General features: G+C 45.0%; 3 protein-coding genes, 1 long non-coding RNA gene and 6 gene segments (V, D, J or C); 9 read left to right on the top strand and 1 right to left on the bottom strand.

Annotated features, from left to right (window-relative positions):
* LOC122462699 overlaps positions 1 to 5,320 on the bottom strand; it is a 480,831-nt gene extending 475,511 nt beyond the window's left edge. Inside the window, exon 1 of the long non-coding RNA XR_006285400.1 lies at positions 5,278 to 5,320. This is a non-coding gene — a long non-coding RNA (uncharacterized LOC122462699). The remainder of the gene's footprint in view (positions 1 to 5,277) is intronic.
* LOC102940154 (immunoglobulin epsilon heavy chain-like) overlaps positions 1 to 27,967 on the top strand; it is a 1,331,510-nt gene that overhangs the window by 869,507 nt on the left and 434,036 nt on the right. Inside the window, 1 exon segment of the mRNA XM_043527004.1 lies at positions 2,273 to 2,321. Within this exon segment, the coding sequence (XP_043382939.1) occupies positions 2,273 to 2,321 (49 nt within the window).
* Positions 1 to 27,967, top strand: part of LOC119563587 — a 797,667-nt gene that overhangs the window by 355,696 nt on the left and 414,004 nt on the right. The window contains 1 exon segment of the C gene segment in view: positions 5,278 to 5,320. Within this exon segment, the coding sequence occupies positions 5,278 to 5,320 (43 nt within the window).
* LOC119568011 overlaps positions 1 to 27,967 on the top strand; it is a 937,337-nt gene that overhangs the window by 857,431 nt on the left and 51,939 nt on the right. The window contains 1 exon segment of the C gene segment in view: positions 4,526 to 4,577. Coding sequence covers positions 4,526 to 4,577 — 52 coding nt within the window.
* LOC102948108 overlaps positions 1 to 27,967 on the top strand; it is an 883,083-nt gene that overhangs the window by 828,685 nt on the left and 26,431 nt on the right. The window contains exon 5 of one of the 6 annotated variants that reach the window (XM_043526999.1): positions 5,586 to 5,628. In XM_043526999.1, the coding sequence (XP_043382934.1) occupies positions 5,586 to 5,628 (43 nt within the window). Of the gene's footprint in view, positions 1 to 2,853; positions 2,909 to 5,584; positions 5,629 to 7,670; positions 10,481 to 27,967 lie in introns of those variants that run through there. The other 5 variants (XM_043526997.1, XM_043526998.1, XM_043527000.1 and 2 more) reach the window with 5 other exon arrangements.
* On the top strand, positions 651 to 27,574 carry LOC102936798. The segment is given in 7 exon segments: positions 651 to 770; positions 16,983 to 17,297; positions 18,068 to 18,385; positions 19,307 to 19,630; positions 20,117 to 20,449; positions 25,098 to 25,222; positions 27,170 to 27,574. Coding segments are annotated over 6 exon segments (1,335 nt in total).
* The window catches only part of LOC122462688, a 104,340-nt gene continuing 77,463 nt past the window's right edge, over positions 1,091 to 27,967 (top strand). The window contains exon 1 of the C gene segment in view: positions 1,091 to 1,114.
* The window catches only part of LOC119567833, a 275,078-nt gene continuing 248,242 nt past the window's right edge, over positions 1,132 to 27,967 (top strand). Inside the window, 1 exon segment of the C gene segment in view lies at positions 1,132 to 1,519. Within this exon segment, the coding sequence occupies positions 1,411 to 1,519 (109 nt within the window).
* Positions 6,988 to 27,967, top strand: part of LOC102932895 — a 489,191-nt gene continuing 468,211 nt past the window's right edge. Inside the window, 1 exon segment of the C gene segment in view lies at positions 6,988 to 7,021. Within this exon segment, the coding sequence occupies positions 7,003 to 7,021 (19 nt within the window).
* Positions 10,487 to 14,593, top strand: LOC122462687 (mucin-2-like). The gene is made up of 2 exons (XM_043527006.1): positions 10,487 to 13,037; positions 13,244 to 14,593. Exons 1-2 carry the CDS (start codon positions 12,593 to 12,595, stop codon positions 13,831 to 13,833), a joined length of 1,035 nt encoding a protein of 344 aa, XP_043382941.1. The 5' UTR covers positions 10,487 to 12,592; the 3' UTR covers positions 13,834 to 14,593.

Genomic DNA, 27,967 nt, shown 5'->3' with positions numbered 1-27,967 from the left:
GCCATTGACTGCAAAGGGGACTGGATCAGGCCCCTAAAAGAGTATTTTTGTAAGGGTTGAATAGCGAGTAGAAGGACTGTGATAACTGGGGTATGGATTACTGGGGACAAGGGACGTCGGTCACAGTCAGCTCAGGTAAGAAGAGACTCATTCCTTTACTGTCTTTTCTTTTCTAATCTCTAAACTCAAGGACTATATTTCCCCCTCTGGTAAATGCTAAGCCCGATCTCTCTCTGCTGGGGTGTGACTTATAACCAGATCTTATTCTGTAGTGAACTGCTCAGGGGATAGGAATCCTGCAGTTCTCTCTGACCACAGCAAACTGTAGACTCTCTGCCCCCAAATTCCCTTGTAAACCAGAAAAGAGGGAAGATAGCAAATGGCAGCTTTCTGTCCAGAGATAAGGGGCAGACACATCAGTGTGAGGGCTATGGTGAATTCGATTATTGGGGGCAAGGAACCTTGGTCACCATCACTTCTGGTAAGTAATAAATTGTAGAGACCTCGGTATTGAGATGCGTATAAAGAACGCCACAATAGTTGTACGAATATCTCAGCCGAACAGAGACCAGCTAGATTTTTAACTGGTTACTATAATCTCCAGTAGGCAGAGTTTAAGGTAGGGAAGGGGATATTTGGTCCCCATAAATGGAGTTCTCCTTGAAAGGATAAGTGGGTTTTACACACCTAGTGGAAGGGAATTGGTCATTGTGATTACTATGGCTACTTCGACTACTGGGGACAAGGGACCCTGGTCACGGTCACATCAGGTAAATTACTAACGTTTTCCTGTCCTGATTTAAATTAGATCCATTGTTGGGACTAGATCCACAGCTAGAGTTAATCGGTGTAACTCCATTCAAATCAATGGAGCTACGCCGATTTACACCAGCCTTGGAAGGGCGCTGGTGGTATCAGATTTTGATGGGCTTAAGGGTACATTTCACCCCGCAGTAGGTCTATGCACCATCAAATTCTCTAATTTGAAGGCTAAAGTGAGGTGAATAGAGCGGTGTGGTATTTGTAGAGACTCATTAAGGCATTATATTGCTGTGTTACTATGGCTATGCTTTCGACTACTGGGGACAAGGGACCCTGGTCACGGTCACTTCAGGTAAATTTCTAAACGTTTTTCTCTTGGTCTTGGTGTAACTCATTGCAGCAGAGTAAATTTCATACAGAGAATCTTTTAGCGCATAGACTTGACCCAACGCCCACTGGAGTCTGTCCCTTGACTTCAAAGGGCATTGGGTCCCGTCCTACATGCTTACTGTGCTCTAACTGGGGTACTTGCAGCCGCTGGGGATAAGGGAGGTGGTTACAGTCACATTGGGTGAATTTCTAACCTTTAGTCCAGTCCTGGCTTAACCCTGAGAAGTGTGGTAAATTTTGCACAATCAGAATTTTGCTATGCCCCAACTGAGTATATTTGTACAGAGACAATTGGACAACACTTTACTGTGCTACTGGGGTGCTTTTGAGTACTGGGGACAAGGGACGCTGGTGACCGTCACATCAGGTAAATCTCTAACCTTTATTCCAGTCCTCACAGTAGCAGGTTCAATTTTGCGGAGACAGATTTTTGCCTTGGCCTTGACCAAGCATATCTGGGCAGAGTTGTTAGGGCAATAGATTACTGTGCTCTGGCTGGGCTTTCGATTACTGGGGACAAGGGACTCTTGTCACGGTCAGCTCAGGTAACCAAAATTTTGCCTTATTTTGGAATCATGTATTTTCTTTTTGTTGCTAACCTTTTACCCTGTCTTGCCAGTCTTGCGTACATTGACTATTCCTAAAGGGACAATGAAAGACTGTCCCTGGCTTGCATTATGTAGCTCAAACTATCTGGTGCCTTCTAGCCTTGAAATCTATCAATAGCTGACTTTAGCGAGAGTTGGATCAAGGCACAAATCTTTAAAAGAAGTCTTGCTAATGTTTTGCCACTTTGGGAGAGTAATTTTTGTACAGTGGAAAATAGGGAAGAGAAATGATGTGTTACCCACTCGACTACTGGGGCCAGGGGACCATGGTGACCGTCACATCAGGTAAACATAGAAACCTCTAAAAATTCTTCTTTCCTCCAAGTAACTTGTAAGTGTCTAAAGATAATTGGGGTGTGGGAAATTTAGTTGTCGGAAACTATTTTTAAAGTTAGTTCAAACTTGATTAAAGAAGCAATGTCAAGATGGCATTGATCATAACGGCAGGAAAAATTAGAGGTAGACAAATTGGTATTTGTACAAGGGAAGGGGAAGACTTATCTCTGTGTAACTGGTATTACGAGCACTGGGGTCAAGGAACTATGGTCACTGTCACTTCAGGTAAATATTTTCAATCCTAAATTGCCTTACCTGTTTAAATTAATCTCTTAAAGCTGATCATGAATGTCCCCTCTTCCAAATGTGCAAGATTATGTCTTTGTATGAGAAGGTTCCTGTGAAATTCCAAGAGTTAGAATAATTGGATGGGTGAGTAGGTTATTTTAGAGTTTCAAAGATAAATAGCACTTTAATTCTCTTTTAGCGGGTTGTACAGTTCAGTCTAGTGGTTGGGGAACTGTCGATTTGACAGGTCCTCTTCAAGGGCAAGAATATGGTAGCAAAAAAGTATGACAGATTTTCAAAGCTGCATAAGTGATTAAAGTTGGGAAATGGATGTCCTAATTGCCTCTGTGACATTGAAAATCTTACCCTAAATTTTGTAGTGAAAAATGGCAGTACAAAAATCTAGAAGGAAAACCTTAAAGTATCCTCAGGTTTGGCATCCAAAAATCACCTGTCACTTTTGAAAATCTCCCTGAAATATGAGGGTAGGTTCTTGTGCACGTGGAATATCATCCTGTCTCATTGTGATTACTATGCTTACTTCAGTTACTGGGGACAAGGTACCATGGTGACCATCAGTTCAGGTAAATACAATTTCTAAATATCCTATAGTATGAAATCTAGAAACCTGAAATGATCTTGAATAACTTCTGGAAATAGATCACCAGGATTTTTTTTCTTTAGAGTAGAGCAATTCAGATGAAATCAACCCACAGGTTAAAGAATATGGGGGTATTAAAATAGTATCTAGTATCATGTAAAAATAGTTAAAATGTGATAAAATTGGAATTAAATACAAAGGGGTGACTAGAGGCCAAGTGCAGTCAATTGGAGTCTTTCTGCCGGCTTTGAACATGCCCCAGAAGAGAGAAGGCTTTTAGTGCTAGAGAACTCAACAAAATCTCTTTGTGTAACGAGTACTTTGATTACTGGGGCCAAGGAACTGCGGTCACTGTCACATCAGGTACTTGTAACTTTTAATCTTTTCTTTCCTCTCTTTCAAACTTAATGAGGCAAAAGGACTGAATTTAGAGTGACTCTCAATTTTCATAAATTTGAAAGGTGGATTTTGTTCCAAAGTTGTCAGAGTTAGAATATTATAGATTGAAGACTAGAATAGTTATGGGATGAGGATAAAAATGATTAGTGGTGTGATTAAAATGACCATTAGAAAAAATAACTATTTGAAGTCATTCGAAAATGGGAATGGGTTTTTGTGCAACCCTGATAAGAGATTTGAGCAATGTGATTACTACGGCTTTGACTACTGGGGTCAAGGAACGATGGTCACTGTAACAGCAGGTAAAAATTTCTAATCATTTCGAACTCCAAAATGTGTGCATGAATGTTCTAGTGACTTAACAAATATTGAGTTTGATCGAAAGCCGACTCTAATCAAGGGAAAGATTGCCATTGACTTCCCACTGAGCTGGCTCTGGATCAGACCCAAGAAAAAAAGAAATAGCACTTTATTTGAGTCTGTAATTGATTCGGTATTAGATGAGATGAAATTTCATAGATTCCAGTGACTATAATTCACTATTAGGTAAAATTAGACTGAAGGCAGTGATCATAAATAAGAATAAATGGTCAAACATTTATAGTCACTAAAAAAAATCTAGATTCTTTGTAGACTATTAAGAATCTGGAGGTAATTGTAAGGGAAACTGAGAGAAAATCCAAGATAAATAGTTATAATCAGAAAACTGAGATGAAAGACAACTTGTCAGACTAGAAATGTTGGTATATCGGGGTTGGCCCATTAAGTGTAGAAGTCTGTCTAAATTAACATCTCTGTGGCTAAAACTAAAATCAAAGTAGTAGGAGGTTTTTGTGCAAACAGCACAATCAATTTTATCAATGTGACTATTATGATGCCTTGGAGTACTGGGGACAAGGGACTATGGTCACCGTCACTTCAGGTAAAAATTTCCTCCTCTTTTCCAATCCCTATTACCACTAACTGGTTAAACTGATGAATCTTATAGACTGATCGAGTTTTGAGACTCACGAGTAACTCCTCACCCCCAAGTCCTTGAGGGTTTTTTCATAGGGGACAAGGCAATGGGGGCAGAAATGAACCTGAAATGTTAGCTAGTATAAAAGGGAATTAAATAAATAACATCAATAAATGAAGGGGTCTGGACTGGGAAAGTCAGCGAGTTTTAGCCACCTAGGCCATGAGTTAGAACCACTGTGACTACAATGCTTTTGACTACTGGGGACAAGGAACAACGGTGACCGTTTCCAGCGGTAAGTTAGCTCCTCATTTTTATGTGTAGAATTAAGTCATTGGTGAGCAAGTTAAACCAGTATTCTCCTTAGGAGGCTGCATTTTTTCAAACCCAGAGGTTAGGTACTGCAGAGTTTCTTAAACATCCGTTTAAATTCCGCATCGACCTGTCCCTCCCTTAGCAAAGTGGCTTAATTATAAAACAGAATAAACCTTCAAAAATTCTATCGGAAGGTAGAGCCAGACCCTAGAGCCTTTGAAGTAACTGGCAAAACATCCACTGATTTCAACCAAACCAGGACTTGTCTTGTAACCAAGATTCTAATGAACTCTGAGGTTATTGCTTAGGTTAACAGAATAACTGTCTTTCCGTCTATGACCAATTCGATTACCAGGGTCAAGGGACCCTGGTGACAGTAACAACAGGTAAATTCCAAACTCTACTATTTCTCTTCTGTCTTGTGGTCTAGGCTGTAGTGAACAGTGTTGTTGATTTATGAGGGTCTTTTATTTTTCATTTTAAAAACAACTCTTTAAAATGTGGTTAGAGCCACAATCGGGGCTGGAAATTTCTCTAGCTCCAAATTTACAAGGGCACTTCTAAAAGTCTTAAAGAGTTTGGGTTTTTTTAACTAATGCCAGGGTTGGGTGAGAGGTCCTGGTCAGAATCAGTTTAGGTTTTTGTACGCTGTCTAATGGAGACTTCAGCAGTGTGATTACTTTGACTACTGGGGCCAAGGGACCATGGTCACCGTCACTACAGGTATGATTTTTATTCCTATTGAAACGGTTATTTTTTAATTCTGAGATTTTTTAAAAAATTAAGTTGGGGGGGGTAGCTTTTCCAGTTTTCCGTTCCTTTGGGTGGGCTATTCTCAGCGATATGGAGGGACAAAGTACTAATTCAATCCTCGCTAAAGAATGCCTTCCCCCTTAAAAATGGGTTTAATTTTTTGGTTCTGGTCTTAAAATCATTGTATGGGGGAAGTTTATGTACAGCCAGAGTCCAATATTTTATTTCTGTGGGCTTCGCTTACTGGGGACAAGGGACTCTGGTGACTGTGACAACAGGTGAGGAGTTTTTTTATAGTGTTTTATTACTTAGATATCAATCGGAGATCTCGAAAACATGCAGTCTGAGGCAGCATAGAAAATGCATTGGTTCTGTTTTGTTGGCCAGGGGAACAGAGTCTAAACTTTAACTCTGAATTACATTAAAAAGAATTTGGGGTGGGGGACGATTGGGCAAGTAGAAAATCATTTGAGAGAGAAAACTTGATAGAATTGAGAGAGAGACTTGAAATTCATTGCATCTGAATCTTTAAGTAGCTAAATATCTCTGTGAAGCTGGCCCTTGATCAAGCTATTTATCTGTCTGATGAGGACAGGAGGATAAAATTATAACGAGAAGGTGTTTTTTAAAAAATAACAGATCACAAGTTTTTAGACCGAATCAAAAATGCTTCTAATTTGGTACTTCAGGCAGATTTAGATGTTTCTCCAGTTCAGTAAATCATAAACTAATTTTAAAAAACAGGTCCCTAATCCTATTAATCTCAGTTAGTTAATTAATTGTCTGGGCAAGGTTATTGTAAAACTCCAGCATAGACTTGTCCCGGTGTGATAACTGGTTTGACTACTGGGGACAAGGAACTATGGTCACCGTCACATCAGGTAAAAAATAATCTTTCTTTTGTAACAATTCAGTCATTTGAGATGGTTGTTGCCTTTGCCAAGAATCTGACTCAACTCCTGTTGAAGTCAATGGGACCCTTTCCATTGGCTTTACTGGGACTTGGATCAAAACTCTAACCTGTCTTCCATACAGCCGATGCTCTGATATTAGACCAAAGACCATTTGCTCTGTTCCCTAGCAAATCAGATATCTTTTATCCCTTTGAAATTCTGTTCACTTTTTAATTTTGTGTTTTAATGTCTTGGTAAGATCTCTTTGGAGAGTGATTGGGTGGCAGCCTTTTAGAGAGAGGTTTGAATTATGTCTACATCCAGAAATGGGTTATTCTGATCATAGTCTCTTTGGCTGGGGCTTTGAAAGAGTCTTAAGATAGTTCTGCACCCATTGAATTTCAATGGGAGTTGGGCTCCTAAGTCCATTAGGCTCCTTTGAAATCCTCTGGAAGCCAAGACTCTTAGGGTCTGATCCAGAGCCAATGGGAAGATTCCAGCTGAGCTGGATCAGACGCTTCAAACTAGATTCTCAGTCTGTCTCTATAGTCTACTGACTTCAATAGAGCTTTGCTGATTTACACCACTTGGGGATCTGGCCCTAGTTCCTTATGATGGCAGGGCAATAAAACTCTCCCATGTTTGTTTTATATTAAAAAAAATTCTAAAGAAAAGGGTCAGGCATGTAGGTTCTTGTGAACCATTGTCCAATTGATGTGTCATTGTGATAACATCTTCGATTACTGGGGACAAGGTACCATGGTCACCGTAACGTCAGGTAAAAGATTTTAACCCTACGTTTTCTATATTTGTAAGTGTTTAGAAGGGCATAAATGGGAAGATAATTTAGTTCCTCTGGATAATGCAGGATTATCTCTTCTAGGGTATGGTCTAGGGTCTTGTCCTGTTTATATTTAACTATCTCAGTCAACTTCTTATTCTATTCTTTTAGTCATAAATGACAAAAAAAAATAGGACAGGCTATTGATTGATTGACAAGGGTTTTAACTCATTGCCAGATTGCTGTTTTAATACATCAATTAATTGACAGTTGATTTTATTAATCCATATAAAGACATGAATGAATAACTAAATAAGGATTTTCTCTGTGCATAATAATGAGGAAAGGCAGTAAAAAGTCTGACCTTCTAAAATAAAAATATTTCCCTGCTAGGGTATTTAATTGTAGTCTTAATGGCACCTTGTATTTTAATGCTTACCTTGAATTTAAACATGATCAGGTCTTTCTAGGATAAATTTTAAAAGTATTTTAGATCTTCTAAGCCCACCAAATACATAGTAAAAATAGTAACTCATTGCATAGATAAGGTATTTGTGCAGACTCCCAAAAGAGGCTGATTTGGGGGATAACTATGCTTTCTACAACTGGGGACAAGGAACCCAGGTCACCGTTACTTCAGGTAAATCAATATTATTATTGCTTGTATGTCTAATAGTGAGGGAAGGCGGTTCTCTGTGTGAAGCGGGCCCCATTCTGCAGTCTGTGGTCTCCCAAAGTCCAAATGAGTTTGGGGGTATGATTATGTCTGCCGATCATAAATCAAACCTCTCTCTATTTCTATACACTCCTACCTCTCTTTCTCACACTCTATCTTTCTTGCTATATATCTAATTTTATCTAATCTGTCTATTCAATCTCTGTCTCTAATCTCTCACTCTATTTTTTGCTATCTAATTTATCGATCAATGTATATAGTCTATCTGTCTCTGCGAGCTCCCTGGGTTTCATATCTATCTATTTATCTTACATTTCTGAGGATAAACTACCCTCCTCACAATAACACATGTAAAAACTTTAAATTTTGCCTTCCCCTGACCCAACCTTCCGGCATTAGAGACTGCAAATCTGATTTAAACTTTTTAACATGACAGGACTGAGTTTAGAAATAATTGCCCGATTGATTTCTCTGTTAATATTCATTTATTGGTCCATAGGCCAGGGTTATTTAATTTTTTTTTCTTCACGTTATTGCTGCTGAAAAAAATAAATAATCAGAAGCAATAAGATTAGGAGGGAAATTTCACTCAATTGAAATTTCAGGCTCATATGAAAAATACTTAGCAATAGTTAAAACTAAATAATGACTTTCATTAAGATTTAAATTCTTAAATGCCTACGTCGCTGTTGAAAATTGAGTTTAGGTTTATAGATCACTTAGTTGCTTTTGAAAATTGTACCTATTTGTCTAATGGACAACTCTAATAGAATTCAGTAAGCATTTTTAAAGACAGAGACAAATATTTCATGTTTTGTTACCACGGGGGAAATTATTAGAAAGCTTTTTTTGGTAATTATTAAGCTAATAAATGTTACGGGGAAGATTAGTTGCCTGTCATATTTGCCCTGGAAAATCTCCCCCATAACTTTGATTACATGCTTCATTTTAAAGATTAATCTAACAAAAGATCTATTTTCCTCTGATGGTGCAAACCACGTAATTATTCTCTATACGGACCTGGGGGCTTTCAATGCACTTTAGATCAAACTGGGATTGTCAAAGAGGTTTAAGGGGTTAGATGTGGAACTTCCAATGCCTTTCATGTCCAATTCAGCCTCAGTCCATTATAAAATGGATGCTGACAATTATTAATACTTTTAAAAAAGAAAGAGATTTTTGACACTCTCACTCCCATTAAGTAGTACTTTACTCCTGGAGCAGTCATGTTCAAATCAGCAAGACCACTGCTGGATTAAAGTGCTACTCAGTGTGTCTCCGAATCTGAATTCACAATAATGAATAAAATAAAATAAAAGTGTTCCTTGAGTGTAGAACCAAGATGGCCGATTCTGGCCTACAGGGGCCTTGGGTGGTTTAGCCTCCAGCTGGCAGAGGTTCGTTTTTCAGTTCCGTTTATTTTTAGACCAATGTGTCCTTAAATAGCCTTTCTGGTTTCAAAAACATCACCCCCTTGGAGTCAGTTTTGCATGATAGGCCAGAAGGTTTCAGACAACAAAGTCACATCTGTTGGGTGTGAAAATAAAATCTTAGCAGGTGGCAGAGATCAACATGTTGATAAAAGTCTTGAGCTAAATTAAGCTATTGTTGTTTTCACTAGACAATACTGGCTACATCTCCCTGCAAATGACTTTCAATGATTATTATTTTGCACAAATCTACTGCTTTGTATTAAACAAGAATAATTTCATTCTACTTTCCTCGATGATCTTTTATTAAAGGAGAAAAATAGATTAGCAATTTCTTAGTTAATCTTCCTTTTCAGAGAATAATTTATTTGTGATTTCCTAGTCTATCTTATAATGAACAAGAGGAATAATAAAATCATAGAAATGTAGGGCTGGAAGAGAAATCAAGGGATCTATTCCCCACCCAGCCGCCCCCAATGCTGAAACAAGATTGATGGTTTCACAATCTGTGTAGTAGTTTGTTCATTTAGTTATTTAAAGTTTTCTAACAGGAAACCTGAGGGAAGTTTTGCTAGGAATTTGTGAGCATGTTAAGTTGAAAAATAGATATTACTATTTAGCCAGATTTATAATTAATGCAATTAGATAAATGTACACACTTTAATGCAGTCTAATTTTAACCAATAGTATCAGATTTATCTATAAATTTGAATGAAATAAAAGTAATTAGATTGATCAAAAACTTTAATCTAAAATAGAATCTTAAATCAATAAAAATAGCCTAATTGTATTTTTAGTCATAGAATTAATTAGATTCATTAACAAACTTTAATCCAATAGAATTCAATCTATAAAATTAATTAGATTGATAAACAAGCTTTAATCCAATAGAATTTTTTATGAGTAGAAACCAAAAACCATCAACAAACATTTAATAAATTATTTGATTTTAAATTTGATATCGAAGACCCACCACTGAAAGAAAATAAACCTGCATTTGCTTTAAATGAAGTTCAGTGGCAGATATTTTATCATTTTCCAAATCAAAACTTTATGTGATGTTAAATCATATACAAGTTATGTCAAGGAAAATTATTTTAATTGAGAATTTTTTTAATAACTTTGTGTTTCATGAAAATATTAGAACATGTATTCAAACCCCAATTCAATTTTAAAGAGAATATTATCAGCCATGCACTTCCATTTGAGATATTTTTACCAAGCCGTAAAAATTACTTGGAAGACAAGAGATATTTAAGAAAAAATATCTACGAGGCAATTAATTAATCCGTCATTGGAAATGGAATGTCAAGAAAGACATAAAATGGCATCTCAACAGAGACTCAATTGGTAAGAAACCTAATTATCTTTTTGAATATTTATCTTTATCTAATGATGTTAAATGGATGCAAAAGTCCTTTTATTTCCCCACTAAGACTTGCCTTAAAAGCTCATTTATTTGCATTCCAACAATTTAGAAAATAACTTTAGATTTTCTTTGAAAGACAAGTATACCCTGCACATCTGTAGATCCATATTGATGAATACTTTGTTAGAAATAATTTCAGGGTGGCTGTAGATATCACTTTATTAATAGACAGTTTGTCAGTTAATACTTATATAGCAATCAAAAGAAAATATTGTTCATTAATAAGAAATGGACAGTTAATTATTTATACATCATTTTGGAATTTTGATTTGTTAATATGATTTGGGAACTAATCTTGATTTATTGGTAATACACTTAGTTTATTGAATTACTAATAGTATATTTTAGAAATTACTATTGATTTCGTTAATAAGAAAGAGCCTGACAGATGATGTTCATTTTTAATGCTATATAGTTCAGCAGTGAATTTTCTCTAAGAATTATTTTTTATAATACTTGTGTGCAAAAATGAGAAGGGTGGTTCTGAATTTAGCTGAAGTTAGACTTAATGTTTATTTGAGTTTATTTTCCAAGTCAATATCTTTGTGTTTGTCTTTCTGTGGTGGCGTAAAATCAGAGCGAGAGACCAGTGAACTGAGCTGATTTTAAAGAGTCAGGGTTTATTTTCAATTATTTTGGCAGTCCGTAGGGATTTCAGACTCGTTTCCCTGAGGAAAAGGAGGCAGCTAGAGCTGTTGACTTGGATGAAATTAGAAATGCAGGTTTTACTTTAATTTAGGGAGTAATTTGCTTTTTCTTGAGGGGGGAAAAAGGCAGATTATTGGGAATTTAAATGAAATGAACGTGCCTGCCTATGTTTTACATGCTTTTCCTCCCTCTCATTGACCTGTTTTAGCACCGTGTAAAGCTTAGAGAATCTATCCCTTAACTTAATTACAAATTCACTCCTGGAGTGATTCATAGATTAGCCGGATATCCTAAATACTAAGTAACCTTATTAATCGAAAATTTCTTAGCCACCGGGTACAATGGAAATACGTAATTAATTAGAAAGATTTCCTATTTAACTAATAGATTTTTTTAAATTCACAATTTAAGTGAATAATTGACTAAATAGAAGGTTACTGATAGATAGAGGTCGGAATGGTTCCCCAGTAAGGCTCCCTTCTGTTGGGCCTCTATTAGCACCGGGCTCGGTGAGCAGGGTCCCGGTCCCCGGTGGCACCGGATCCCCCCTAGCTGGGTCTGTAACAGCACCAGGCTGGGTGAGCAGGGTCCAGGTCCCCGGTGGTACCGGATCCCCCCAGCTGGGTCTGTATCAGCACCGGGCTGGGCAGGGTCCCGGTCCCCGGCAGTACCAGATCCCCCCTAGCTGGGTCTGTATCAGCACCGGGCTGGGTGAGCAGGGTCCCGGTCCCCGGCAGTACCGGATCCCCCCTAGCTGGGCCTGTATCAGCACCGGGCTGGGTGAGCAGAGTCCCGGTCCTCGGTGGTACCGGATCCCCCCTAGCTGGGTCTGTAAGGGCACCAGGTTGGGTGAGCAGGGTCCCGGTCCCCGGTGGTACCGGATCCCCCCTAGCTGGGTCTGTAAGGGCACCAGGCTGGGTGAGCAGGGTCCCGGTCCCCAGTGGTACTGGATCCCCCCTAGCTGGGTCTGTATCAGCACCGGGCTGGATGAGCAGGGTCCCGGTCCCCGGTGGTACCAGACCCCCCCCAGCTGGGTCTGTATCAGCACCGGGCTGGGTGAGCAGGGTCCCAGTCCCCGGTGGTACCGGATCCCCCCTACCTAGGTCTGTAAGAGCACCAGGCTGGGTGAGCAGGGTCCCGGTCCTCGGTGGTACCGGATCCCCCCTAGCTGGGTCTGTATCAGCACCGGGCTGGGTAAGCAGGGTCCCAGTCCCCGGTGGTACCGGATCGCCCCTAGCTGGGTCTGTAACAGCACCGGGCTGGGTGAGCAGGGTCCCGGTCCCCGGTGGTACCGGATCCCCCCTAGCTGGGTCTGTAACAGCACCGGGCTGGGTGAGCAGGGTCCCGGTCCCCGGTGGTACCGGATCCCCCCTAGCTGGGTCTGTATGAGCACCGGGCTGGGTGAGCAGGGTCCTGGTCCCCAGTGGTACCGGATCCCCTCTAGCTGGGTCTGTAACAGCACCAGGCTGGGTGAGCAGGGTCCTGGTCCCCGGTGGTACCGGATCCCCCCTAGCTGGGTCTGTAACAGCACCAGGCTGGGTGAGCAGGGTCCTGGTCACTGGTGGTACCGGATCCCCTCTAGCTGGGTCTGTAACAGCACCAGGCTGGGTGAGCAGGGTCCTGGTCACTGGTGGTACCGGATCCCCCCTAGCTGGGTCTGTATGAGCACCGGGCTGGGTGAGCAGGGTCCCGGTCCCCGGTGGTACCGGATCCCCTCTAGCTGGGTCTGTAACAGCACCAGGCTGGGTGAGCAGGGTCTCGGTCCCCGGTGGTACCGGATCCCCCCTAGCTGGGTCTGTAACAGCACCGGGCTGGGTGAGAAGGGTCCCGGTCCCCGGTGGTACCGGATCCCCCCCAGCTGGGACTGTAACAGCACCAGGTGGGTGAGCAGGGTCCCGGTCCCCGGTGGTACCGGATCCCCCTGAGCTGGGTCTGTATGAGCACCGGGCTGGGTGAGCAGGGTCCCGGTCCCCGGCAGTACCGGATCCCCCCTAGCTGGGTCTGTAACGGCACTGGGCTGGGTGAGCAGGGTCCAGGTCCCCGGTGGTACCGGATCCCCCCTAGCTGGGTCTGTATCAGCACCGGGCTGGGCAGGGTCCCGGTCCCCGGCGGTACCGGATCCCACCTAGCTGGGTCTCTATCAGCACCGGGCTGGGTGAGCAGGGTCCCGGTCCCCGGCAGTACCGGATCCCCCCTAGCTGGGCCTGTATCAGCACCAGGCTGGGTGAGCAGGGTCCTGGTCCCCAGTGGTACCGGATCCCCCCTAGCTGGGTCTGTAACAGCACCGGGCTGGGTGAGCAGGGTCCCGGTCCCCGGTGGCACCGGATCCCCCCTAGCTGGGTCTGTAACAGCACCAGGCTGGGTGAGCAGGGTCCAGGTCCCCAGTGGTACCAGATCCCTCCTAGCTGGGTCTGTAACAGCACCGGGCTGGGTGAGCAGAGTCCCGGTCCTCGGTGGTACCGGATCCCCCCTAGCTGGGTCTGTAAGGGCACCAGGCTGGGTGAGCAGGGTCCCGTTCCCCGGTGGTACCGGATCCCCCCTAGCTGGGTATGTATCAGCACCGGGCTGGGTGAGCAGGGTCCCGGTCCCCGGTGGTACCGGATCCCCCCTAGCTGGGTCTGTATGAGCACCGGGCTGGGTGAGCAGGGTCCCGGTCCCCGGTGGTACCGGATCCCCCCCAGCTGGGTCTGTAACAGCACCAGGCTGGGTGAGCAGGGTCCCGGTCCCCGGTGGTACCGGATCCCCCCTAGCTGGGTCTGTAACAGCACCAGGCTGGGTGAGCAGGGTCCCGGTCCCCGGTGGTACCGGATCCCCCCTAGCTGGGTCTGTATGAGCACCGGGCTGGGTGAGCAGGGTCCTGGTCCCCGGTGGTACCGGATCCCCCCTAGCTGGGTCTGTAACAGCACCAGGCTGGGTGAGCAGGGTCCCGGTCCCCGGTGGTACCGGATCCCCCCTAGCTGGGTCTGTATCAGCACCGGGCTGGGTGAGCAGGGTCCTGGTCCCCGGTGGTACCGGATCCCCTCTAGCTGGGTCTGTAACAGCACCAGGCTGGGTGAGCAGGGTCCTGGTCCCCGGTGGTACCGGATCCCCTCTAGCTGGGTCTGTAACAGCACCAGGCTGGGTGAGCAGGGTCCCGGTCCCCGGTGGTACCGGATCCCCCCTAGCTGGGTCTGTAACAGCACCGGGCTGGGTGAGCAGGGTCCTGGTCACTGGTGGTACCGGATCCCCCCTAGCTGGGTCTGTATCAGCACCGGGCTGGGTGAGCAGGGTCCCGGTCCCCGGTGGTACCGGATCCCCCCCAGCTGGGACTGTAACAGCACCGGGCTGGGTGAGCAGGGTCCCGGTCCCCGGTGGTACCGGATCCCCCCCAGCTGGGACTGTAACAGCACCAGGTGGGTGAGCAGGGTCCCGGTCCCCGGTGGTACCGGATCCCCCTGAGCTGGGTCTGTATGAGCACCGGGCTGGGTGAGCAGGGTCCCGCTCCATGGTGGTACCGGATCCCCCCTAGCTGGGTCTGTAACAGCACCGGGCTGGATGAGCAGAGTCCTGGTCCCCGGTGGTACCGGATCCCCCCTAGCTGGGTCTGTGTCAGCACCGGGCTGGGTGAGCAGGGTCCTGGTCCCCGGTGGTACCGGATCCCCCCTAGCTGGGTCTGTAACAGCACCAGGCTGGGTGAGCAGGGTCCTGGTCCCCAGTGGTACCAGATCCCCCCCTAGCTGGGTCTGTATGAGCACCGGGCTGGGTGAGCAGAGTCCCGGTCCCCGGTGGTACCGGATCCCCCCTAGCTGGGTCTGTATCAGCACCAGGCTGATTATGGGGGCCAGGACCCCATGTTACCAGCTCCCCTCTAACTGAGTCTGTAGTCTGAGTCTGAGTCTATCAGCACCAGCTGGATCAGAGGATTCCTCGCCGTACCAGCCGTCCTAGCCCATACTGATGTGAAGGTTGCCAGGTACTGTTTTGTTCTGTATAACCCTCTGTCTTTGCGGGGCTCGATCTGAAGGGTTTGTCCTTCTCTGGTTCCGGTTCCCATCCTTAGTAATTCTGGGCCAGCCCCTGGCAGGACACGATCCGTTCACATCCTGTGTGGTACCAACTCTCCCAGTGAGATCTGTCCCATTTGGGGCTGGGACAGAGCATCCCTTCTTCAACCCATTCCTGGTCTTTGTAGCAGGCTGCTTTTGGACATATCTAGGGGGTCCCTTGTTACCTGTGGCCCCCTTGTCGTATCAGTAAAAGTCTCCTGGTTTCGGAGGTCTGGGGGCTGGTTTGGGTCAGAATTTGGCCAGATCTTGGTCTCCTCCAATCTGAGCTTTTGTTCTGGGTTTGCCAGAATTTGGTGATAGAAAGAAGGTGAAGGAGGCAAGAAATGGTTGATTTTCTGGGCTACGTCCCCAGTTGGTGTAAACAAGGTGTCCCTTCAGATTCCCAGATGGTGTAAACTGGCCAAGCTTTCTGGTTTGGGAGAAGAACAAGAGTGAAGGAAAACTGGTGGGGGAAGGGGAAAAATAGTGAGATGAAGAAGGAAGGAAAGAGGCGAGGAAAGCTCTGCAGAGACATTGCTTAGTGTAGAGGACACGCTCATATGTTTGTGTTTCTCCAAAGAGCTCAGGTTCTCCAAAAGCTTTGGGCTCTTGGAAGCAACCGGGACTCGGTGGGAATTTGTACCATCCTAACGTGCTGCACTGACCATCTTTTACTGCACATTTTAAAGCAAGCACGAGGCAGCAAATCTTTAGCTCTTTCCACAGGGTTGCCTGGCTCACGCCTCAGCTCTGCAGTGTGCCCGGTGCTATTCGTATGGGGAGGTGGCTTCCAGCCAGGTTGACCCTTTGGGCAATGCAGAAAGGTGCCACTTTTTCAGCAGTGGTGCACCATGGGAAAGTGGTGGGGACAGAGGTTTGCACTGGCTGGGTTGGCAGCGTAATGACGTCGCTGATCAGGGCTCTGCTGGGGTCGAGTGACAAATTCAGGAAAGGGGAACTCAACCACCAATGGACAACTGATCACGGACTTTCAGCATATGGCTGTTGGGAACCATCCATTGATCTGAGGGGGAGAAGTTGGTGTTGAATCTCACTCCATTCCTACAGGGCCAGAGAGGCCTTGGAGTCTTCTCACAAGCAAAGGGGGATTGAGGCATGTCAAGGGAACTGGGGCCATACACACAAGAGGACTGGGCCATAGATGCATAAGATGGGGCCATATGGAAGTATACAAGAGGACTGGACCATATATATAAGGAGCTTGGGGTCCTATGTCTGTATACAAGAGGGGGGCTGTGCCATATATACAAGGGGCCTGTGTTCCTATGTCTGTGTATACGGAGTGATGGGCCCTAGGTCTGTAAACAAAATGAACCTGGGGCCATATATGACAACTTTTAAATCAAGCTTGGATGTTCTTCTGAAAGATCTCCTCTAGGAATTATTGTGGGGCAGTTCTCTGGCCCGTGTGAAACTAGATGATCACAGTGGTCCCTTCTGGCCTTGGAGTCTATGGATGTTCAAGTACATCAGGGTTATACGTGCACGCAATGGAAGCTAGGACCTTCAACGTGGGGACGTCACCCCCAGGAGGTTGCCCTTTCCTAGTGACTCATCCCAGGGTGATGCATATCTGAATGTGGGATAACACTTGCTTTTTTCTCCCCCGAACCAAGCTGCAATTCTCTTTCTCAAGTTCAGCAGCTCCCCTACATGCCCCATGGTGGTGCTTTAATGTCTCTTCTCTGCCCTTCTCCCACCCCCATCCTTTCATTGTTTTGATCCTCAGCGTCCCCAGCTGCCCCGTCTCTTTTCCCGCTCTACTCTTCCTGCGGGACCGACACGAGCCAAGATCCTGTCGCACTGGGCTGCTTGGCTATGGACTTCCTTCCGGACTCAATCGCTTTCTCCTGGAGTGATAAAGAAAACACCAGCATCACCAGTGACATCACGAAATTCCCCTCGGTCCTGACTTCAGCTGGGACCTACACTGCCACCACTCAGCTATCGGTCCCTGCCTCCAAATCGCAGGAGATTTTCTATTGCTCAGCCGAACACCCAAATGGGAATAAGAGAATCCAAGTACCTGACAAAGTACCCTGTTGTAAGTAGTTTCATTCTCTTCTTCCGGACAATATACACAATTACTTACAACCCAGCATGGAGTCAGTGGATAATTGCAGGCCTTTCAGCTATTGCATCTAGCTACTTTGGGGAGAGGCTCATTAGAAAAGCACCGATAGATCTACACATAAGAAAGCGTGGGTCCCTATGTTTCCTAGGGACAGGACTCCTGGGTTCCATCCCCAACTCTGGGATTGGAGCAGGGTCTAGTGGGTTAGAGCAGGGAGGCACTGTGAGCCAGAACACCTGTGTTCTGTCTCTAGCTCTGGGAGGGGAGAGGGGTCTAGGAGGTCAGAATAGGCTCAGGACTCCTGGGTGACTCTGGGAGGGGAGTGGGGTCCAGTCGGTCAGACTGGGACGTGGGAGAGAGGACTCTTGAATTCTCTTCTCAGTTCTGGAGTTTAATGTTGACCACATAAATGGGAACATGTTAGCTCCTTCGTGGCTGGCCACTCTACCAGAAACTCCATGCTCAGGGTCTGTGGGGGTGGAGCTTGTGATTGTGGGTGGAGCTTATGAAGGGGACACGCCTTTGCAGTCTAAGCACCGTGCTGTAGTGGAAGGTGGTTTGGGTTGCAGGCCATTCAGCTACTGGCTGATAGCAGAGCCCATCAGATGTAAAGAAAGAGACACGGGCCCTGCAGCCCCCATACACACACTGTCAGCTTTGCATATTCTGCATTCTGGGTGCCAAGTTCACATGTGGTAACTGTCATTCCCACCCCTTGCTTTTGTCTTGCATGTTAACAGCTCTTGAACCCAGTATGACCATCCGTCCCCCAGCCAGAAGCCAATTCCAAGAGCCCTATAAAAATTCCACCATCATCTGCCGCGTTACAAATCTCTGCAGCCAGACTGCTACCTTCACATGGCTGAAGGATGGGGCACCGGTCACCTCTGGAGTCACCACTCATAGCCCTGTCTCCAGCGGCCCCACTGGTTATACCCACATCAGCCAGCTGTCTATAATGGAGAAAGATTGGGATGCCGACCGCAAATATAGCTGCAAGGTGGAGAGCACGAATTTCAGCGAGATGATTAACACTAGCAAGTCTTTCGAGTGTGGAGGTAAGTCATGACTTTCAGGAGTTCCATCCCTCTCTGAAACGATCATGACCCATCCCCCAGCTCCACTCAGGGTGTGTCCATGTAACCCGAGGGCCAAGTGGCTGAGACTTTCCAAGGGCTCATAACCCATATTTAGGGCCAGGTTTTGAAAATAACTCCTCTCCCAGGGAGCCCTTCTGAAAACTCTGTCCTTAACTCTCCCCTAGCGCACCCCTAAACATCCTTGATTATTTTGAACATCATAGATCCCCAGGAGAGACTGTGGTTAGGGCACATCTTAGCCTCTCTGGGCCTCTGTTCCCCATCAGTACAATCAGGATAAACGCATCTCCCTCTCACTGGGATGTTGTGAGGTGCTCAGATACTATGGTAATAGGAGCTATATGTATACACCATAGATAGATCAATAGATTATTGCCTTCAAACTCTTCTGTGTTCTACCAAACCAAAAAACAGCCCTGTATGAATTAGCCACTGGACCTGGCACAAGAAGAATTGAAGTTAAGTAAGCAATGGGCCACTGGGGCATGGGATGAGACCTCTAAAATAAGACAGGGATCCCTCCTCTAGTGCTGAGATGCAGCCACAGGGGAGAGGCAGCTGCTTATACAGGGATCCATCGTCCAGCAATGAGATATGGCCACCTCTGGGGTGGGGGGTGCAGGGGCTGTCTAACAGCCGCACAGCGAAGTTGCAGAACAGCTTAGGGCAGGAGGTGAGGAACACCTCATCCCACATTAAAACTCCCTCCTCCCCTCCAAACATTAAAATTAAGGGAAGCTTCTGGCTCATTGAGTTGATGCTCAGGTGTACTGGGTAGGGGCATCTTCTGGACACAAAGAACAACATAATTCTTTTAAAAATTACACAGCCCACGGGTAATCGAATGAGAACTCTCACCCATCTCTTTCTGCCTCCCAGCTATTGACTGTCTCTCTGACATCGAAGTCAAGGTGATCCCGCCTACTTTCGCTGATATTTACATCCGCAAATCGGCCATACTGACCTGCAGGGTCATTAACATGCAATCCACGGAGGGGCTCAACGTGACCTGGAGGAGAGAGGATGGCAAGGAGCTGAAGACCAGCCTCGGAGAACGTAAGATGCAGAGCAGTGGCCGTTTCAGCGTGGATGCCACAGCCTCTGTGTGCGCAGACGAGTGGGAGAGAGGAGACTCGTACACCTGCAAAGTGGATCATCCAGACCTCATCTTCCCCATTGAAAAGACTTTGACCAAACAGCCTGGTAGGTGACCCTCTTCCGTCAGCTTGGTTGTGCTCACAGCTGGTCATTACTGACCTGGGGCCAGATATTTCGTGTGGGGGAGAGGGTTAAAATACCCATCAGAAGGGAAAAGAATTCTCCTTCCTCTAACAGTTTTAGGCTGAGCTTTGCAATGCTACCTAAGGGCTCTGGGTGTCCAGCTCCCATTAGAAATTAGTAGGAGTTTGACATCCAATTCCTTCGGGTGACTTTAGAAAATCCCACCCTTGGTCTGTATCTCTAGCTAAGAACTCACCCCCATCACCTCTCAGGCCAAGTAACCCTCAAGCATTCCCACCTAAGAGCCGGCCAGTGGTCTATGCAACCCACCATGGCAGAGAAACCCATGCAAGTTCATTAGTGCATGTCCATTGCATTGGACCAGGGCCAGGAGCCGTGAGTCCAAGGACCCCTCGGTCAAGCGAGGTCACTTGTTCATTCTTTCTCCAACTCTCTCTCTTTGTACAGTAACCGACAGCCACGCTCCATCCATCTACATCTTCCCTCCTCCCTCTGAGCAGCTGGCCCTCCGCGAAGCTGCCACCGTCACCTGCCTGGTGAAAGGTTTCAACCCCCCTGACCTCTTCATCAAGTGGCTGAGCAACGGCGAGGAGCTGAACGCCTCCAAGTACATCAACACCGAGCCCATCCAGGAGTCCAGCCAGCCACCACTGTACTTCGCCTACAGCACCCTGAACATCAATGAGCAGGAGTGGAACGCCGGCAACACCTACACCTGCTTAGTCGGACATGAGAAGCTGCCCCTGCAGGTGACCCAGAGGACCGTGGACAAGTCCACCGGTAAACCAACCTTGGTCAATGTCTCGCTGGTGCTGTCCGATACCGCCAATACCTGCTACTAACCGTCGCGCCCTCCCCTGCCGTCCCATCCCCCGTTGTGCCTCTCACTCCTCCGACTGCTGTTTGGAAGGGGAGAGGTTACATGCTCCCTCCTATGTGTGTGTAAAATAATGGTGTTTCTGGAATGGAAAATCGTTGGCTGCATATTTTAAAAAAAATTAGAAATAAAGTCAATTTTGGGAAAAAATGGAAAATATTTAAGTCCTTTTCTGGGGAAAATACCATGTGATGTGTCCCCAGAGATGGGGAAGGGGTTTCCAAGAGTTCATTGCCCAAATGAAATGGGAACTGGGCACTCATGTTTGCACTGCAGTCATGATTCTCATATCTCTTCCTGTCTGTCTGTCTTTCTCTCTCCAGTCCTCGCTCCCTCTCACAACCTTCTCCTTGCTAATCTCATCTTTTCCACCTCCCTCTCATGCCCCTGAACACAATTAGCTTGAGCCTCGGTTACTTAATTCCTGCTGATTCTCAGTGACTTTGGAAGAGAGAGTGGGGCCAAAGTAGCTTGAAATTCCCTTTCCATTCCCTGTATTCTCCTGGTCTCTGAGCACCCTCGGGGCTGCTCTAACATACTCACTGCTTTCCTATAGGCCCTGGGAAGCAGACAATAGACACATCTGATAGCAGTGAGCACCAGCCAGACTGGACTGGACTAGTACTTCTGCAGAACCTTTACACCAATTCTCCATCCACCTGGGAGACCCTTTGCCCAGGAAGTTCTCTCAGGGGGTTCTTTCTGCCCACTTTAAGGTAACTTTGCAGTGCCAAAGTGGGGCAATTGAGAATCAGGCACAGTCTCTGGTATCCAATTCTTTCATGATTATCACACAAGGTGACAAGAAATACTCAGTCTCATATGCAATCTCTGGTGTCATTCAGTACACTCACAATCCAACGCATAGGCTCACAAGAAGTATTCAGGTCTCACATATGGTTCTTGTGGCATTCGATGTATTCATGGTCAACCCACAGGGTAATCTTGGCACCTAAAGGTTTTTCTGGCTCATGGTTTCTCTAGAATGTCTGGTGTCCCAAGAAAATAAAAGATCAGGGACATAAAAACACATAACCACAATGATGTTGAATATATCACAATATTCTTCCATGCCCACTGGGATTTCCCTTTGAGGTGTTTTGCTGATGCACACAAATACCTGAACAATTTACTGTCAGAAGACAGGATACTGGGCTAGCTGGACCGTTGGTCTGACCCAATCTGGCCGTTCTGATGTAACAGTCAGCGTTTGTTTATCCATGCCTGGTAGACCTTTCCCTTCAAGTTGCTTTATAAAAACTTTGTGCATATGTGGCAATGATTCCATGCTTTGGGGCATTGCCTCTGTTCGTGATGAACCCTAAGGAGCATTGCACATACCCAGTAATCGTTTTATTCACCACTGAAAAACAGTACGATTCACAGCATTTATCACCTCATGACTCCAAAGTGTTCCACCAGTTTGCCAGCCAGGCATCATGTCCCCCACCTACTGCCTTTTGTACACTGGGGCCTTAGTCTACTTCTTAATAGGACAGGAACCCAGATCACCCCAAAAAAGACAATCACTCTCAAAGCTGGCCCTGATCAGCCACCAAGTTGGGGGAAAATACCCTGCTCACACAACTTAACAACCCAATGGTGGGCAGCATTATGAGACTGGCATCCAGGGAGAGATTTCCAGATACAGCCTATGATACTCTTATTAATCTCAAAATACAAAATTATTTAGTAAAAGAGAGAATAAAGGTGCTAAGGAAAGGCATATGGGTTCTTCGGGCTCTGGGGTACTGGCTCTGATCCAACCCCACTTCAGAGGGATTAGCTGGTTCAGGAGTGTCAGAGAATGGCATATAGGGCATTTCCCCTCTAGGGGGCACCAGCTTTGATTCAGTCCCCAGGGGGCAGAGGACTGGCTGGCTCAGGGCTCCAGGATATGGGATATGGGGCCTTTCCCCTTTCATGGGCACCAGCTTTAATCCAGCCACACATTTGCAAGATCAACAGGGTCGGGGAATGAGCTATGAGGTCTTTTCCTCCTTCGTGCACTGGTTCCAATCCCACCCTGGATTAGTAGTGACCCAAAATATTTCCTGTTATGTAGTGAGTGTCAGACCAGTTCTTAGTGTGATAGGTACCATCATTGCATTATATAAGAATTTAGATAGGTGGCTAGTGGGGTTTGTATGGAGACAGATTCTGCAATGGGTTAATGGATAGGTAGATAAATAGATACACACTAGGGAAGGAAAGATAGATAGAAAAGTACTGCAGAAGGAAGGAAGGAAGCCAAACCTGCCAGGCTTACATGAACTGAAGGCCTTATCCCAGGAAGTTCTCTCTGCTAGTGACAGAGAGTTCTTGTTGAGTGTCTTCATTATCTACTTCCTGTCAATACAAATTTAAAAATTAGCGATGGTTGAAAAAAATCTGTCTAAATTGCTTTAGATGGAAATTTAGGGTTTCAGGTCAAATTATATTTTTCACAAAGTTTCTGCTTTCCACAGCAAACTTTGATTTAAGTTTTTGTCAAAAATGGAAGGTTCTAAATCCAAAATATTTCAACTCTGAAATGCTTATTTGGTGCCTCAGGGGAGCTGTAGTTCGAGTGCTCCCATTCTCCTCTCCAGGCCAGGCTCCCCAGCTGGATTTCATGTCCCATAATGCCCTGTAAGCATGCCTCTCCTGTGATGCATTGCCTCTCCTTGAGAAAAGGCAAGACTGTGGTGCATCCTGGGAGATGTGGTCTGACCAAGGAGCCTGGGCTTTAGAATAGGATGGGCAAATAAGACTCCGGAACTACAACTCCCATGAGGCACCATGGTACCATTTCCAAATTGATATTGTTCCATTTTTGCATGAAACATTTCAGTTTTCAATCCAAACAAATTAAAAATTTTCCAATGAATTTTTAAAAAAATAATTCTGACCAACTCAAATAAAAAGTGCCATGAACCTAACAGCATCTCTCACAGATGAAAATCCAATCTTTTCAGAAAACTCACTTTGCAGTAAAGCTCCATTCCCCCCACCCCCAACTCTGGGCTCAGCAGAATCTTTTAAAAACAAGACTTGTCCCACAACTACCCATGCTGAAGCCACAGTAAGACACCTCACTGCATCTTGGATACAACTTACATTCACACAAGTCCCTTCTTTGGCATGAAACGTAAACCTAGATCTTGACCATTAATAATCATTCAAGATCTCATTGTCGTTTCCCCCTTATCCAATTTCTATAGCAGGAAAGAGCGGAATCTGAGATTTCCTACTCACCCAAGAGATTCAGAGAAGCTTCTGATCTGAATCATCAAAACTTTTGAAGCCTATTCATCGTCACTTTCCATGGTTCTCAGTTCATGAATCAAAAACCTTCATGACTTGGTCTTCTTCAGTCACTACCACTAACTATTCCTCTTCTCTGTTGTTCATTCTCCCATATGCGCCCTTGCAATACTAGCATGCACCCTTTAAAGTAGAAGTGTTGGCCGGAATAATGACCATGCGGTGGAAGGGTGACCGGCACAAGGTCTATGAAACATTTGAGTCCCTCTTAATAGTCCCTCAGAATAGAATTTAGAGGTTGCACAAACCCCTCGGCATAGAAATTAACATCACCCATTTTCAGTTTGCAACCAAGAACATCCAGAGACATGCCTGCAGGGAGCAGAAATATATTCATTTATAGGCAGGAATATATTCATACGTAACATTCTGTGGTCAGAGAAGAACATGCCTACAGACATATAGGTCTGCCAATATCCCCTTCTCTCTCTCCTTCACCCTTCAAAGCTTCAATCTGTATTTTTTATGGAATAATTTAGCCAAAGATTTCCAAAGAAGCCAAAGGGGCTTGGATGCCCAATTCCCAATTAAAAATAAAAGATTCCCAGGAAATTGGCATCCAAATCCCTTGGGTTGTTTTGAAAAGTCCAGTCTTAAGTATTTCTATCTATCGCCATACACACCCATCTGCTGTCGGTCTGTCTATCCATTCCCCAACTCCAATTCCTCACCCGTGAATGCAGTGCAAACAAAACTCTCTACCTCTTAAAATATTAGCCATTAAAGGCGCTTCAGAAACAGCCTCTTAAAAGCATGGAGAGAAATGAGCAATGTAGGATGTCCCACCCTTAGTCTCTTTTTTCATCCTTGCTATTGACGGTGGGACTATGGAGTTGCTTCATTGGATTAGGCCGTTGAGCTGCCAAATCCAACCTCCCAACTCCCATTGAATCAGATCGGGAGCTACCAAAGTAGAGTCAATGGGCCCGGTCCCCAGCTGATGTAAACTGGCTGTATCTCCACTGCCTACAATGGAGCAATGCCAATTTACACCAGCTGAGAATCCAACTCTATGTCTTCCACAGGGAGGGGAAAGCCCTCCATTGAACCTGGCAGATAACTTGATCTGGGAAGGAATGGAAATGGCTTGACCTCCCCTGATACCAGCACCTCCAACCTACCTACTGCAAACTCCACCTAACCCAATTCCCCTCCCAACGTGCTCCCCGTAGCAGTACTCAGAGATTCCTCCATATGATGCCACCCAACCAGTCCTTATCTTGTGTATGTGTGTGTTGTCCAAAGTTTATCTAGATGGGTTCGTGGATGCTGAAGAGGAAGACTTCTACAACCTCTGGACAACAGCTTCCACTTTTATCATCCTCTTCCTCCTGAGTCTTTTCTACAGCACCACAGTGACACTTATCAAGGTAAAAAGGCAATTTGTTGCTGCAGGAGGGGGAGGAGAGGAGAATGCCCTAGTCTAGACTGTGATGCATCAAGGGGAAAGTGCTCGGAAATTGGGGTTGGAGCCTAAGGGAGTTAGATACCCAATTCCTATTGTTTTTTTAATGAGAGTCAGGCATCAAACTCCCAGCCTGGCAGATGCACTGGGTATGCCAACTGGACCCAAATGAGATCACAATAGTAGATTAGAGAGGAGGTTGATTGCAATTGGTGGAGAATCCAGCAGGCAGGCAAAGCGAAGAGAGGGGTCCAAAATTCTAGCTTCTATGACAACACCGTCAACTGTTGTTCTTATTTAGGTCCCTGTAGCCCCATTGTGACAGGCACTGCATGCACACATGGGACGCCACAGCCCTTGCCCCAAAGAGCTTGCCGTCTATTACTAGAGAAGGAAAAATTGTTGCCCCCAATTTACAGATGGAGAACTGAGCAATGAAGTGACTTCCTCAAAGTCTCACAGAGAGTCTGTGGCATGGGCAGGACTCTTGCATCCAACCCAGTGTCCTAAACATGGGGCCAGCTGACTTCTCTGCTAAGCACTGTCAAAGTCAAACTCTAGATGCACCACCATGTAACTGAGGGATTAACCAAGGCTAGAGAGAGAGAGGTGGTTGGTTTTGGCCAAGGATGGTCTTTTCAAGGGAGCCTAAAGTCAATGGAATAAAAAATTGGCCTTTAAATTGGCACCTGTTGTTTAGTGCAAGCACATGTAAGCAAATGGTGTGAATAGATGGCATTGTGCCAACACCCATGTTCATCTTCTCAGTTGCAAATTTGCAGCTCCCATCAAAGCCAAGAAGGAAGGTCTTGTCGCTGATAAAGAAGACCAGGACTCTGTCGCTCATGGAGCTCTCATCCTGATCTCTAATAGTTAGAGACTAACTTAAAGCTAGAAGCATGTGGTTTAATATCCTCCCAAAATTATTATCAACATTGACTGTAACTCTGCATATTTTTGGTATCCACTTAAATATCCAGTCCAACCTAATCTTTGTGAAGTGCTTAGATACCACAACTAGGCTAGGAAGGCAGCATGGCATAGTGGCTTGGGGCCAGATTTTCAAAGATATTTTGGTGCCTAAATCCCTTTAAAAATCTGGCCTTTGGTCATTGGGCTAGAACCCTAGAATCCTTGGGTCTATTCTGACCCTGGGCAAGTCACATCCACTCTCTGCTACTCTTTCCTCTCCATCTGGTGTCTTTCTTGTCTATTTAGACTGTAGGCTCTTGAGGGCGGAGATGGCTCTTATTATATGTTTGTATAGTGTCCAGCATAATGGGATTCTGATTTCAGTTGAGGCCTTTTAATGCTACCATAACAGAAATAATTAATAATAATAATACAGGTGACATATAAATTGATATATCAGGCATCCAGGCAACTGATGGGATCATAGATCTCCAGAGGTTAGAAATAGGGTGTTCAAAGGTGCTCAAGTGGAATTTTGAAAGAAAACCTTTGTTCAACAACTCAGTATGCAAGGTCAAGTCCCATCTGACATGGGCAAATTCAGGAGTTTGTGCAGAGGTGGAAATTTGGAGGCCGAGATGAAACACTGGCCTTAAAACATCCACCTGAGATTTTCAAATCTGCCTAAGGGCATTTAGACTTGGAACTGTGTATCCATATCCCTTAGCCACCTAGAAAAAAATCTCAACATCTGTTTTTCTGTCTCTTCTTCTCGCAAGTGTCCTAGGACCAGATTCTGGACCTCCTTACTCAGGCTGAGTTGTATAAGAACCTGAACAGAATAGAGTAGAATAAAACAGAATAAAATGGCACTGTGATGAAATTAATGGGATGGCAAGAAAAATAAGAAATTATTCAACACGAATAGGCTGGCAGACTTTGAAATTCAATGAATGAGACTTGTGTCCTACATAATGGTAATTTTGGGTGAAAATTTCAGGTGAAATAAACCCAACAGCCCAAGATCGTTCCAACCAAAGGAGCCCACAGAAAGCGATTTTCCTGAAGAACAGTTCCAAACTTTGCTCCACACTGTGTCCTGCGCAATTGTTGTGTTCACCTGCCTGTGGAATGTTCTCAGACATCATCTGAATGTAACTGGACTTTCTGTCTATTGTTTATGCTCTTTTATCTCCATTTTTAATGCACGTTTGGGCAGTTTTTTATTTCTTTCTGTCCTGGTAATCTCTGCTTTATGCAAAATGCAATCTCTGCTGGCATAAGAAGTTGCACGTTAATGGATATACGTAATCGAATTGCACAACTTGTCATTTTCCCGGACATTTGTATTTTTCACCCTGTACATATTTTTCATGTTGAAATAAAGAAATTTATTATGTTGACATATCAAGAGCTTTCTTGTGGATCCTTACTGTTACTTGGTACTCACTGTTACGTGTAAGCATTTCACAGTAACAAATCATTGTTTTCTTTGGCCTTACAACTCATAGAGTTTAAAGCCAGAAGGGACCAGTAGATTATTTAACTTGACCTCTTACACAGCACAGCACAGAGAACTTCACCCAGTAATTCATGCAGTGGAAGAAATTATTCTACTCTGCTACTGTAAAAAACCCTAATTGCCCAATACCTTGTGGCTGGACTGAAACCTACCTTTAGGAAGAGACATCCTGTCTTGATTAAAAGACTCTAAGTGAAGGAGAATCCATTACCTCCCTTGGGAAGCAGTTCCAATGATTAATTCCTCTCACTGCTAAAAAGTTGCCTTTTATTTCTC

Source organism: Chelonia mydas, chromosome 13 (assembly GCF_015237465.2).
Source record: "Chelonia mydas isolate rCheMyd1 chromosome 13, rCheMyd1.pri.v2, whole genome shotgun sequence".
NCBI lineage: Eukaryota > Metazoa > Chordata > Testudines > Cheloniidae > Chelonia > Chelonia mydas.
This window is presented reverse-complemented; position numbering and strand designations above follow the sequence as displayed.

Excerpts from the sequence above, each read along its gene's own strand:
- LOC122462687 (XM_043527006.1), top strand. The coding sequence starts at position 12,593 with ATGAGCACCGGGCTGGGTGAGCAGGGTCCTGGTCCCCAGTGGTACCGG. Across the intron at positions 13,038-13,243 it reads GCTGGGTGAGAAGGGTCCCG|GTCCCCGGTGGTACCGGATC; the intron begins GTCCCCGGTGGT and ends AGCAGGGTCCAG.